The sequence below is a fragment of the Homalodisca vitripennis genome, chromosome 7 (assembly GCF_021130785.1).
Source record: "Homalodisca vitripennis isolate AUS2020 chromosome 7, UT_GWSS_2.1, whole genome shotgun sequence".
Classification (NCBI taxonomy): Eukaryota; Metazoa; Arthropoda; class Insecta; order Hemiptera; family Cicadellidae; genus Homalodisca; species Homalodisca vitripennis.
Genome location: NC_060213.1, coordinates 130,009,306 through 130,023,714, shown reverse-complemented (window position 1 = coordinate 130,023,714; position 14,409 = coordinate 130,009,306). Strand labels below are relative to the sequence as shown.

The 14,409-nt window shown below is 36.5% G+C and overlaps 1 protein-coding gene and 1 long non-coding RNA gene across 2 annotated transcripts in view; both read right to left on the bottom strand.

The window, feature by feature from the left end:
* Nucleotides 1-894: 894 nt before the first annotated feature.
* Nucleotides 895-6,689, bottom strand: LOC124366328. The gene is made up of 3 exons (XR_006922799.1): nucleotides 6,485-6,689; nucleotides 3,404-3,489; nucleotides 895-1,224 (listed from the first exon to the last, which is right to left on the bottom strand). It is a non-coding gene; the product is annotated as an uncharacterized LOC124366328 (long non-coding RNA).
* Nucleotides 6,690-6,782: 93 nt separating this feature from the next.
* LOC124366889 (mucin-2-like) overlaps nucleotides 6,783-14,409 on the bottom strand; it is a 35,598-nt gene continuing 27,971 nt past the window's right edge. Inside the window, exon 10 of the mRNA XM_046823487.1 lies at nucleotides 6,783-7,853. Within this exon, the coding sequence (XP_046679443.1) occupies nucleotides 6,783-7,853 (1,071 nt within the window). The remainder of the gene's footprint in view (nucleotides 7,854-14,409) is intronic.

Here is a 14,409-nt window from a genome sequence, read left to right as displayed (position 1 = left end):
TAGCGAGTTGTTTACGCGTCAACGATGTTACGCGCCCGGTTGATCACCGCCAGCTGTTGTTGCTTCTATTATTCTGTGTTTTTTTTATCTTCACTAATATAAAGTACTATGTGAACTATTATTTATCTATTGCAGGATAGTTAACAAATAAAACAATATTGGTTGTGAAAAGAAATTATGAAAAATAAAGCGTTAAAAATTACGATAACAGACGGCGACGACGGATCGTCGCCTGGCACTTTTCGCAAAGTAAGTCGGCGACGATCCATCGTCGCCGTGGCACTTTTCGCAAGGGTTTTTTGGCGACGATGTATCGTCGCCGTGGCACGCAAAGGGTTAAAAAAAATCTTAATCCTTCAAATAAAACAGAGATGAGTAGATACTTGTCCCACTTCACCACCACTGATGGAGGGCCCCTCCTGTGCACAATTGCTCAGATATTTGTTTATGCGCAGATTTCTTAACAAGCGGTTTATCTATAACTAACATTTTTGCAAAATTTTAGTTTTTAATACAAGTGCATTCTGATATATCTCCCACATCAACTAGTAAACTTATTTTGGGCCAAAAAAATCAGGTTACAGCAAAATTGCGCAGAAAAGACATCGCCCATCTACACATAGAAGAGTTGTATTGAAAAATTTTCTTGAAGAGTGTTACACTTTGGCAGGTTTAGTTACCTGATTTTTTCACGAACTACATCCACTAGTTGATGCCGAAGATCCACTCCAATGTGCTGGTATCAAAACTTAAATTTCGCTGCATATGTTAATTAGACAATACTGTATCTTAATACATAATTTACTCATCAGCTGCAATGTATGTTACAGACACTACACTACATGGAGTGACTCGGGAACAGTGTGGGGAAAGTACAAAAAAAATTGTTCAGTATCTTTGTCAATTACAAGTGTTTTACTGTCCATTTTATAATAGAGAGTTATGAAACAATACTTAAATATTAGTTACAAAATATTATTTTTAAATTGAAAAAAAACAAACTATCACTAAGAGATTGAGACTTAAGACGTTCCCATTCATAACTAATTCAGGAATTCAAGAGACTGACCACTAGGACAGGTATTCTCCATGTAATGGACCAGATTCTTCAACTGACAGTCCATAGCAGTACAAAGTACAGGATTCAGAATCCCATTGCCACAAAGAAAGGAAGTTGAAGTCCTTAACTAGACGACTGATCTTGCTTCATTGAGGGCAAGCGTCCTGCAATTAATCACAGAAGCAGATTATTATAGACACATTTATTAATAATATAACTTTTTATTAGTGAGAATTACTGAGTCCCAAATTGAGGCCACAAAATTTTTGAGATGAGTTGTTATTGCAATTAAGTTAATTATTATACTTAATACTAGCAATCAATTACTATTTTTTATATATTATTTTCTAGTATATAAAAAGTTACTTTAAATAATTATATTATATGCAGGTCCAATCAGGACATCACATGCCCCTGCTGCCCCATTTTGCCGAAAAAGATCACTTTAAATTTCAAACTACATTTTCTGAATGTAGCATCATCAATCAAGGAATAAAACATGTTTATTTTTTTACTCTGGTAAAATGTTGTTTTGTAATTAAAAACAATTCCAGACAATAATTTTCCTAATGTTTATATAAATTGGTTTTTTTTCAGTTGAAAACCCTCTGTTTAGAATTTTTTGTTTCATAAATTAACTTTTTATAATTTTCATACTACCCAATGATTGTAAAAAATAAATAAAGTCTTTTTTGGACATCTTTTAGTATTTATAAGTATTGTACTGTTCAATAAAGGAAATCCAACAAAATTATACAGGATACATTTCTAATACAAAGATAAACATACGCTTGGGAAATTTAACTCTTACATGTATATTGTTAACAGAGATATGTAAATAAAATGTTATAAAGTAGCCTTTACAGTTATGCTATACTCAGAAATAAACTATTTTACATTTTGTCTCAGTATTTAAATGTTTTACGGGATAAAACTTTTAAACATACATACCAATGTGGTCAAGAATAGTTAGCACATGTCTTCTAGAAAAATTTTCTAGAATTTTTTCCCCTTCTATCACTTCAGTGTATAAGCCCACTGAGCATCATTTATCTTATTTGCACAATCAATGTTTGGAGAAGAATTATGGGCTAATTTCAAATTTATTGCTCTACTTAAAAATTATTTTAAAATAAAGCTGCTCGATAGGTTTCATCACTCACCATTCATTATAAAACAAAGAGAATATTATAAAATAAGAGTTATTTTTAGTGGCCAGTGGTGCTGGCCTTATGAGCTATGGACGTATTGTATCTTGGCCAGTATATCTGAACAGACGAGCTCTAAGGACAGATTATAAATACTGCCTTCAAGTGCATAGGGTTAAAATAACCCACAACAACTCACATTGCATTTAACTAACTACAAATATATTTCAATCGCGTTCTAAGATTAAGGTGTTAATCTGAAATTGTTTTAAAATGAGAAAAGACTATAATAATAAATTATAGCATGTCCCAATTTTGTGTTTGTATATGAACTGTTGGATAAAATTCATTAAAAGTAATAGTTCAAATATATACGGCCCAATGATTTTTTTTCTTTTATTCTTCCGGCACAAGATTTTTTAGTTCTGGCTGTTTCCGTAACAGAGTTTCACTAATTTCAGTACGGTCCATTTTGACTGGCAAGATCATAACTAAACTGAACAGGTCTAAGAATTACTAATCTCGTCACTGACCAAAAGTAAATAGTAAGATTTAGGCTAATCAAAAGCTTTTGCTCTGCATTTCTTGTGACAACTATTCAAATCTTAAATGCCTTGAATTAAAGAAGATAAAATATGAACAAATATACCAGTACAGTCAATGTTCTTAGCACCTAAAACTAAGAAATGACTAGACTTCAGTTTGAAGTATGATATCAGCCTCTGTCTGACAGAACAATCGAGTGGACTTACATAAAGAAAAGAAAATGTGATACTGTATTACAGAATGATAATCTAGAACGGCAAGTATTGTTAAACTCAATACTATAAGTGGTATAGTATAATTCATAGTTATCACTCATCATTGGCTTGACCACTTCAGACTTTCATTAATTTTATATGGACAAATATGATGTAAGTAGGTTTTCAACTCATTTTTGAAATGTCTGCATGTCGTTTTCAGATTTTAATTCACCTGAAGACAGTGCAAATCCTTGTGTTGTTGGAATTTTTAATGAAATAAATCCAAGAAGGCCAAGTAAAGGTGGCAATGCATTGGAAGACGGTAATAGGTTCACTTTGTTGTTTGTTAGCTGGAGTTTGATTGTTTCTTTAATTCATTAGGACCACCGTGTTCGATCATCCTAATACCTGTAATTGACAGGCTGTACGTAATTCAGTTGTTGACAACTTACCGTGTACTTGGCGGAGTGTTGCGTACAGTATACTCAGCCGCTACTGAGAGACATCACGCAGGTTTAGTACCACTTGTATCTACATACTGGAATACATACACAAAGTTAGAAACACAAGATGTACGATTGGAGTATACAAGGGTGTTTCAGACCACCCGTGTAGCATCTATAACAACCAAACAAACCAAGCTGTATAGTTCATTTCAACACATTCCCCCATTTTTGACTATATAGAATAAGTGAACAATTTTGAACCCAGAAAATTACCCAAAAGGGCACTTTTTGGGGGGTAGGGGACGTTTTTGGAAAATTTTCAAATGGGGACATAGATCATGTGATACCTTATTTTAAAGGTGTATGTAACCTGTGAAATTTGGTGTAAAAAACTCAACATTATGTTTATTGGTATGTACAGGGTGTGACAAAATGTCTTCAATTTAGGTTTTAACAGTATTCTGCTGTTAGCCCCCCTTAACCCTCTAAGTGGCAAGCAACGTCTGAGACGTTCTATTTACGCCGCCGTGATGTGGCAAGCGACGTCTTAGAAGTCGCTTCACATTGCCGCTTATTGCTAGGCAACCGATAATTATTTTTACGCCTAGTTTGCACAGTTGCGTTCACCACTAAATTTCAAATACATTTCATATAGTATCATCAACATCACGATGAAATAATCAATGGTACTAACTGAAATAATCCTTGTGGCAAAACTAGCTGAGTAGGCCTACGTGACTGTTTCGTTTCTCTTGGCTTGTAATGGTCGTTTGTTTTTGTTTGGTGTTGTGTTTTAGAATATTTTACAATGGATGTCAATCTAGGAAGTAGTAGTATACGTGATATATTACAAGGTGAAGAAAGTTTAGGTAGTTCAGATGAAGAAAGTGATTTTCCTGTCGAAGAGATACCCGATAATATTTCATTAGCAGATATTGTAAGTGAATCAAGTGAAAGTGAATCAAGTGATAGCGAATCAAGTTTATCTGATTCTAGTGTACCCCTCGTACAAAGAATTCCACAACAATGTAATTGGGTACGAGTGTTTCCTCCAGAACCAAATAAAAATATTGAAGCTAAATTCAGAGTGAGACATCCAGGTGTCAGAAATTGTCCACCTAGAAACTTAGGTAGGCCTATTGATTATTTTTATCTATTTTTTACTGACTTCATTTGGAATCTCATTACCAATGAAACCAACTTTTATGCTGCTAAAAAGATAAGAGATAAAAGAAATTCTGGTGAAATCCGACAGTTTTCTAGGCTGAAAGATTGGGTACATATTTTGGTAAATGAAATGAAATGAATCAAAGAGTGTGCATCATTTGTGCGAAAGACCCTAATGTGAAAAGAAAAAGAAGTGTTTATTGGTGTCCAGGGTGTAACTGCGGTATTCACCCTCTTTGTTACCCTAAACTCCAGCACTCTTATAGGCCTTACACAACACCGAGGAAAAGGCAAGCAACTTCTAGCGATTCTGACTAGAAAAAGTGTTTTTTCTTGATTCAGTTTTCCCATATAACTTTTTCAGTGTTGTAAATAGAAAAAAATATTATTGAAGGTTTTTTGTTTAGAATTAAATTGTGAATAAAGGTTGCATTTAATATAATCTCCTAGGAATGACATTTTTAAAGTTACAGAACGTAAAAATGAAAAGTTTGGTGGAGAAAAAAACGTTTTTTCGAACATTTGTGTGGATATCATAAAAAAAAGGTTAAGGTATGTAAAACATAACTATACTATGTTATTCTGTAGTTTATTACGAAAAAAATTGATATATAACAAGCATTGCTCATATTAGAATTTGCATTTTATTTTTAAATTATAAGATAGTCCTGCTTGACTCTGAAAAATAGCCCGCCATTCCAGCAACATATTACCGCCACTTAGAGGGTTAAGATATAGACACATCAATGTTTATTGTATGACGTTTATTACATACCCTATCAGGGAATATGGAGTAGCGAAACTCTTTGGTTCCCTTTCTAATCTAAAAAAAATCATGAAACATTAATAAAATTTAAAAAGTCAAGTTCTCCATGCTGCCATTCAATGCTGGTGAAGACAAACCATGTGGTGAACATTCAGGACTATGGAGTCGTGTGGGTTGCACATTTAGAATATTTTCTTAAAAGACATTAATACTTTTCCAAATGATTAACAGGAGATTTTTACACCTTAAATTATTTAAATTTTAACAATTATTTTAATTAGATTGGTGACTGAATGAACAATTGTGAATTTCATTTCTCCTGATTTAATTAAAGTGTGAAATTAATATTATTAATTGACTTAGAAGTAATGTAAAGTTCAGTAAATTATTTTTCCTAATCCACTGAGAACCAAGTGTCAAAGTGGCAAATTGAGTAAAAGTTTTGAAATTTAAATTTAAAGAGCTGCCTAATAAATTTACTCTTAAGTAATTTAAATTTGAAATAAAACTTCTTTTTAATCACCGCATTTGATGGCTAACATTGGGGCTGGAAAAGTGATCCTTTCCAATCATAATTTTTTACCTGTTTTCCCCTCAGCTTGTATTTATCTCAGCATATTTACAGTGAAAAACAAGTTTTTAGAAAATTGCAGTACGATCAGAGTACTAAATGGAAACATTGCAGATTGGCAGAAAATGAAGTGAAAGTGACTTCACAACAATGTCGGATGCCGTCTGACATACGAGTTGTAAGGGTTAATAGATTATTTTAATAAAATGCCTTTATATTGTCCTCTTTATACACAAATTTTACTGTAAACAATTTTAAAACAAAATTGTATGGGTTCTACACATGCTAATACTGTTAAATTATGTGTTTACATTTTTGTAACTAAGAGGCAGTTCGATGAACTTTTCAAAAACTGTTCTCAAATATGCATTTGAAAGATATTTTTAAGGTATCAACAGTTCTCAAATTGTTTCATCCAAAAAGAGTAACCAATTCTTCAAGATCTTGTGACAAGTTTGTTTTATATATTCGTCATACCCAGCATTTTGTTGCTGGTTACTGGAATCTGAGTAGCTTTTGTATTAACAAGTACTTAATAATGATTATTTTTATAGCAAAATGTTTAAATTTAAAACTGGCACACCTGATGCAGCTGTTGGATGATGTCTGTGAGTGGTGTCTGCTGCGGTACGCTGAGGTGGCCGTGTACTGGTCACAGTACGCTGATGTGGTGTACTGCCTGGAGCAAGTTGAGCTACTGCTGCAGTACGCTGAGGTGGCTGTGTAATGGTCACATTACGCTGAGGTGGTGTACTGACTGGAGCAGGTTGAGCTACTGCTGCAGTACGCTGAGGCGCTGTACTACTGGTCACAGGCTTGAGGTGGCTGTGTACTACTGCCTGGAGCAAGTTGAGCTACTGCTGCAGTACTGTGATGACTGACTACTGCTGCAGTACACTGAGGTGGATGTGTACTGACTGAGGTGGTGTACTGACTGGAGCAGGTTGAGCTACTGCTGCAGTACGCTGAGGTGGATGTGTACTGGTCACAGTACGCTGAGGTGGTGTACTGACTGGAGCAGGTTGAGCTACTGCTGCAGTACACTGAGGTGGATGTGTACTGGTCACAGGACACTGAGGTGGTGTACTGACTGGAGCAAGTTGAGCTACTGCTGCAGTACACTGAGGTGGATGTGTACTGGTCACAGGACACTGAGGTGGTGTACTGACTGGAGCAGGTTGAGCTACTGCTGCAGTACACTGAGGTGGATGTATACTGGTCACAGTACACTGAGGTGGTGTACTGACTGGAGCAAGTTGAGCTACTGCTGCAGTACGCTGAGGTGGCTGTGTACTGGTCACATTACGCTGAGGTGGTGTACTGACTGGAGCAGGTTGAGCTACTGCTGCAGTACGCTGAGGTGGATGTGTACTGGTCACATTACACTGAGGTGGTGTACTGACTGGAGCAGGTTGAGCTACTGCTGCAGTACGCTGAGGTGGCTGTGTACTGGTCACATTACGCTGAGGTGGTGTACTGACTGGAGCAAGTTGAGCTACTGCTGCAGTACGCTGAGGTGGCTGTGTACTGGTCACATTATGCTGTGGTGGTGTACTGACTGGAGCAGGTTGTGCTACTGCTGCAGTACTCTGAGGTGGCTGTGTACTGGTCACAGTACGCTGAGGTGGTGTACTGACTGGAGCAGGTTGAGCTACTGCTGCAGTACGCTGAGGTGGCTGTGTACTGGTCACATTACGCTGAGGTGGTGTACTGACTGGAGCAGGTTGAGCTACTGCTGCAGTATTCTGCGGTGACTGTGTACTGGTCACAGTATGCTGAGGTGGTGTACTGACTGGAGCAGGTTGAGCTACTGCTGCAGTATTCTGCGGTGACTGTGTAATGGTCACAGTATGCTGAGGTGGTGTACTGACTGGAGCAAGTTGAGGTACTGCTGCAGTACTCTGTTTCATCTGGTCGTCACTGCTTGGTGTTTCCTCACTTCCTTCAATGTACTGAAAATTAAACCGACAAATTAATCCCACCAACCTGACGTAAAGTAGAAGTTTACATCTGAAATAGCCTAACATATATGTTCCTACTCTGAGTTCGCTGGAACAAACTCTGTCATTCCTCCAGTCGTAGTGACTTAGAGGCAACGTCTTTGGAAGGTAATCTTGAACTGTGGAGTTGTATCTCATCTTTTATGGAACTTGTACAGGAATCGATTACCTCACAAGCGTAATCCCTTGATATCCCACAGCATGGCCGAGATCTCGTGAACTTTGCTGACGATGCAGTATTTACAAGCTTATTAGTGATCTTACTATCTCTAATTCCAGCTAGTCTGGGACTCAACACAGAGTGAGATTTTTGAGCCTGTCCAAACTTGCAGAGTGCAACGCAACAATTTCAAAATATCCTTGTTTTTAACTCCAAGGAGGACAGAGCTTTTAGAACACTTGGCTGTGAATAAAAATATTGAATTTTTTGTCCTTATTCGAAATTTCATGAGCACACTCCATAACTTCTGCCTGAAATACAAAGGGGTACCCATAGGAAGGTAGAAGTACATACCTATATGTTTTACTTACATTCCCACATTAGTTCTGCTCTCTGTCCTGGATTCATATGTGTTTCATTCCAAGGCACAGTGACAGAGTTCTCTGCTCATTGAACCAATCCTCTCTTGAAAAAATTCACACCTTATATGGTTCTATTGAGGTAGAATCTGGTTCTTCTCATGTATCTGGTAGCATATCAAAATTCAAATCCAATCACCCCTTCTTCTAAGGGGCAGCCTATTGCCATGAACTTAACCCCTTCATGGTTTATGACATAATATTATGTTCATAACAATTACGTAAATTAGATGTCAACAGTTCCTTGGTCCTTTGTCATGAGTGTTTAGACCATGGCGAGTTCACTGTACTGAGTGTTGTTATTCCATGTCACCCGTCCCAAAGTATTTTACGGTTTTATTTCTAGTGTATTGTACCATGGAAATATCTGATGCACAAATAGACAATTGGTTTTGTTTAAGTGACGATGACATGAACACAGATAGTGAAAATGACTTACAGAACAATATATACAAATAATAAAAATTTGAAAAAAGGCACTAAAAATAACTTTTTTTGTATAAAAAACAGATATCCAATCTCTACCTGTCTCTGTGAAAAAAAAAACAGTAAACAAAATTCAGCAAAACAACATAAAAAAAAGTAAAGAATGTCTTATTTTACCAGGTGAAGTTAGGGCTAAGAAGCCCTCTATAAGGGCTATAAAGCCGCGTTTACACCAAATGCTGTCAGCAAAATGTTGGCCAGCTTTTGTTGGCAGCATTGCTATCAACAAATGCTGGCAGCAAATGCTGGCAGCAAATGTTGGCGAATTCCGAAACTGATCAACATGTGTTGACAACATTTTTGCGCTTTGGTGCGTTTAGTTGCATTCTGCATTTCCGAGATGTCAACACTCGAGCAACTTGCGGCGGTAGCAGCAGTCGTGCGTCATCATAGGTAAAAAAGAAAAGACCAAAGAGATATTGGGTAAGGCCTTCCCTTAGGGCCAGATCTGTGTATAGTGGAAGTGACTTACTTTCAGATTTAAATCAGGACGATATTAATCCATTGTCAAGAGAGTTGAGGTGTGACGGCAGCGTTAAAACTTCTTGAGGATGACAAGTAACGACTTTGAAAACCTTCTCACAGCTATTGGACCTAAAATTGCGAGACAAGACACCAATTACAGGCTAAGCAATACCTGCACGAGAAAGACTTGCAGTGACCTTGAGATACTTGGCCAGTGGAGACTCTTACTCTAGTCTCAGTTACCTGTTTAAAGTGTCAAAATCTACAATTTCTGGAATAATACCTGAAGTTTGTGCAGCTTTGATTGATGAGTTGAAGGATAATATAAAGGTAAGTGAATACTTGTATATAACCAAGTGTCCCATGATTGCCTCCTTCCATATCCAAAAATCAAATACATATGTGATTGGTTATATTTATGCTGTTAGTAATAATAGTTTGTTTTGGAAATGGGTTGGTTTAAAGAAACTTAGTGAATATTTCACTCAAAGTTTAATTACATACATAAATAATACAAATAAAATCAAAACAGCTTTATTTTCCATAGAAATTTTAGTTACTTTTTGATGATAAACCTATAGATTGAATAATTTTATCACAATAAGCATCATTGTACTCGTCATGTTGAGGAGCCCACTCAGCAGAAATGGGACTTGCAGCGTTGATGGATGATTGGATTTCATTAGATGTTAATGGATCGTATGACTGGAATGTAGGAAGATGCACTGGTTGATCTTGATGTCTCTGGACCCATCGGTAACTGTTTTAAGTTCCATTTCGAACAAAATGGTATTAATCCTGTGTTTTGCAAGTGCTTGGTCCCGAGAGTTTTTAAGTTTTCGTAATTGACACGCAACGTTTTTTTTCCAAAGATATCAAACTCGTCTTCAATTCCTGGCTGATTTTAACTGGCTAGACACTTTTTTCATTACTTGATAAGCTTCATCCACAATTGAAGCTTTCCTCTTCTTCGTCAATTTTCGAGGAGGATCCGTTCCTGTTTTAGGTGTGTTGTCGGCAGTTGTGATTGATGTGTCATTGCCCTCCTCTGCAATGTCCTCCTAAAAATAAAACCACATTACTTTACAGTTGACATTACCTTGAGTTGACAGAGTAGGTAAAAATCACTAGTTTTAAATCTTTTGCTGAAATAAACGTTTATTTTTTTATAAGATTATGGTATACTAGGGGCCTGTGCGCAAATTGCGCATTTAAATTTTTTTTCTGTTTATGAGAAAACTCACCTACAATTCGAAGAGATTATATGATTTTAAACTCACAGTTTACAAAGTTTTATGAAAAATTTTATAAACGATATATTTCTGTTTACAATCTGACTTTAGTTACAAATTCATCTGAAGGTAATCAGCTGTTAAATTACAATCACATTTAAAAACGTTTATCACATAAAAAAAAGGGACGTAACAGAGAAAACCCTTATTGTATTAAGTATATTAATTGGCACTTATATCTTGACTGTATGGATCACTGACCTCTTTAAAATACATTTCATTTTGCAGTTGCCGAATACTAAAGAAGAATGGCTACATCATGCCAAAGAGTACAACTCGCAATGGAATTTTCCGCACTGCATTGGAAGCATGGATGGGAAACATGTGATGCTACAGGCACCCATCAACACATCAAGTGAATATTTCAATTACAAAGGTTATTTCAGCATTGTTCTCCTGGCTGTTGTTGATGCAAATTATTGCTTTACTTACGTCTCTGTTGGTTGCCAAGGACGGTTATCTGATGGTGGAGTGTTTGGCAATAGTACCTTAAAACAACACCTTCAAAATAAGACTTTGAATCTTCCCGACCCAAGTTTCCTTCCAGGAAGGGAGTACTTACCGGTACCCTACTTTTTCCTGGCTGACGATGCCTTTTCCTTTAAAAATTAACATCATGAAGGCGTTTCCTGGATTGCATGATAAGGCAAGTGTAAAAACGTGTCTTCAACTATCGCCACTGCAGGGGCCGTAGAGTAGTGGAAAATGTATTCGGAATATTGAGTGTTATTTTCCGTGTGTTGAGGAAACCAATGTTATTGGAACCAGAGCGGGCAGACACCAGTTGTTTTAGCCTGCTGTCACCTGCATAACTTTTTGCGAAGAAGTATGTCATCAGCTTCAACGTATACACCTCCCGGAGCTTTTGATGTCGAGGACCTAGCTACAGGATCATTAGTGCCAGGACAATGGAGAGTTGATGGAATGCCTAGAGACACTCTACTTCGTTTAAAGAAGATTCCAAAAAAAACCTTCCCAGCTGGCCAAACAAATACGTGATGAAATCAGTGTTTACTTTCAAAGTGACGAGGGTTCAGTGCCCATGGCAAAACAACTACTAGGCCTAAAATACAAATGTACATAAGGACGTTTGCACATATTATAACGTATAGTTGAATTTACAACAATAACAAAGTAACAATTAAAGTAGTGTTAATTACATTATATAATTTTGTAACAAATTTTAGACCGTTGTGTTTATGTTTAACTTTTTTAACCTATAAAAGTGACATTAAAATATGTGACAATTTGATAAAATAATCTTGTTAACTACTTGCCTGCACTGTTTCATCGGCAGCCTCTTTGTCGTCAGTGGCAATCCCAGCTTCTTTAATCTTCCGTGCAGTAGTTTTTATCCTTTAAAAACAGCATCGCTTTAAAATAACACCACTTGCTTTTATACTCGTCTGCCCCCGAACCACTCTTCTTCTTCTTAAGTTTCTCTTTGAAACTGTGCCAACAATGTTTTCACTTTTGCCTGTACTTCCGTATTACTGCTTTTATTTCCCGCGAAATTGTCATTCCATGCATAGTTCTTTAGGTTTTTATTTTTAAAATCAGGGTCCATCGGATTCCAAAGAACTGGTTGCTCTCGATATAGGTCAATCAATTGCATGACTGTTTCACGGGACCAATCAATTTCACTCTCAATGCTGTCGCTGTTCATATTGAGTTGAGAAACACGGACACCAAACAACACAGACGTACTACCATCAACAGTCGCAACTAGAGTAGTACTGACGCTGTCGGAACGACATGGCGGCCAACCACGTGCGCTAAGGGAAAGTGTTGCCAACATTGTTGACGGTCGCTTTTAGTCCCGTCAACATTGCTGGCCAGCATATGTTTGACAACATTCTTTGATCTTTACCGACTACTGGTGGGTAAATGCTGCCAACACTTTTCGGTGCTGACAGCATTGTTGGCAGCAAATGTTGACGGAATTAAAAGTACGATTTTTGTAAATGTTGTCAGCTTTTGCTGGCAGCAATGTTGTCAGCTCCCGGTGTAAACGCGGCTTAAGGGTGCGTTCACAAAGAAAGCTGGTCACAAGTACTTATTTTCAGCGCTTGCTCCAAGCGCTTGAGAATTTTGTTGTGTGTACACAATAAACGCTTGCATTTGACGCTTAGTGTTTTCTCAGCTCTTGTTGAGACAATGTCTTCATCAAGTGATGAAGTTATTTTTACTTGAAAATGTTGAATTAAAAATTCGTAGAAGGAAAGTCGGTGTTCATGCAATTAAGCGCGGAAGAGGTAGGTTTGTGGAATACCACCGTCTATTTCCTCAATTGAAATTTGACAAAGTAAGGTTTATATTCTTATATGATAATGGTGTTAACCACGTTTAGTTACATCCACAAGAAAAGTGAAAGTGTTTTAGTCAAGTTTTCGGGAAATTGGCATAAGCAACCTAACCATGCCGAAGTACGACTAGTTATTTGTTTGAGGTGAGTTTATAGTGTCTTTGATTTTTGTAATAAAAACTTATCATAACGTTTATTTATAGAATATATCTTACAACTAGTTATACAATATAACACATCTAATAGTATACAGGGTGTTTCAAATCCTCTGTAGAGTGTTTTAAGGTATTGTCTCTAAGGCTAACTAAACCTATATTTTTCCAACATCTCAAGTTCATAAAAGAAGTGGTATTTGGATTAAAAAATCAAACAAAATGGTGGCTGTAGGATTAAAAAAGGGATTTTGGAGCAGTAATAAAGTTCTGGCTTTGGTTAGTCCCAGGGACAATATCTTAAAAATATTCGAAGGAAGTTTTAAAACACTCTATGTAGCTATTTAATCGTGATGCAAATAATATTGTGAGATATATTTAAACGTCTCAAATTTCAAAGCAAAGAAAGTCAAAGTAGACAAGTTTCAACTATAAAAAAATGCAATATTTAATAATTTATAGGTAAATAAATATATTAATTGAGTTTGTCTGTTATCTTAAAACATATATGTTATACTTTGTGCTGTCGATTACGTTATTGAACATTCTTGGAGAAAAACACGATATGTGGGTAATGTCATTTTTTTATTACTTCATAAACAAAACAGAAATTAACGTGATGACATTTTAACAAAACTGGATGTAATACATATAATAATTGTATGTTCTTGTAAATTTTAATTTGAAGGATATTCGAATTCTTTTTGTCATTTTAAATTTAGCAACCGGGCAGGTCCTGAAAAGTCTTCATTTCCGTGACCTTGAGATCCTCCATATTCATCTATTGATCCGCTCTGGTTTGAAGTACTAACAGACGAAAATGGAGTGCTGTTTGTAGGTGTAGACCCAACACTGTAAGACATGGGATACGCAAATTGATGGACTATATCCTGAATTTTTGTACGAAATGGAAAGATGTGTTCTGGACGGATCTTTCTCACATGATGAATAATGAATGCTCGTCCTCAGGTTCCTTCTCTTCTTTTGTGCTCTTACTCTGAGACAAAATTTCGAATTATTTTCTCTCAATTTCTAGTATTGAAGCCGTATATTCATCACGTCTCACTCGTTGGACTCTCTCCACAGTGTGTAGTTTACTTCTTTTTGATCTCTCTTTACTCTTTTGAACTCTATTAACATGCAGTTTGAGTCGTTTGTCCCAAATAGCCCCTCTTCTAAAGACTTGAGATATCAGTTCATCAACATCCATACTGCACAGTTGCTTGTCT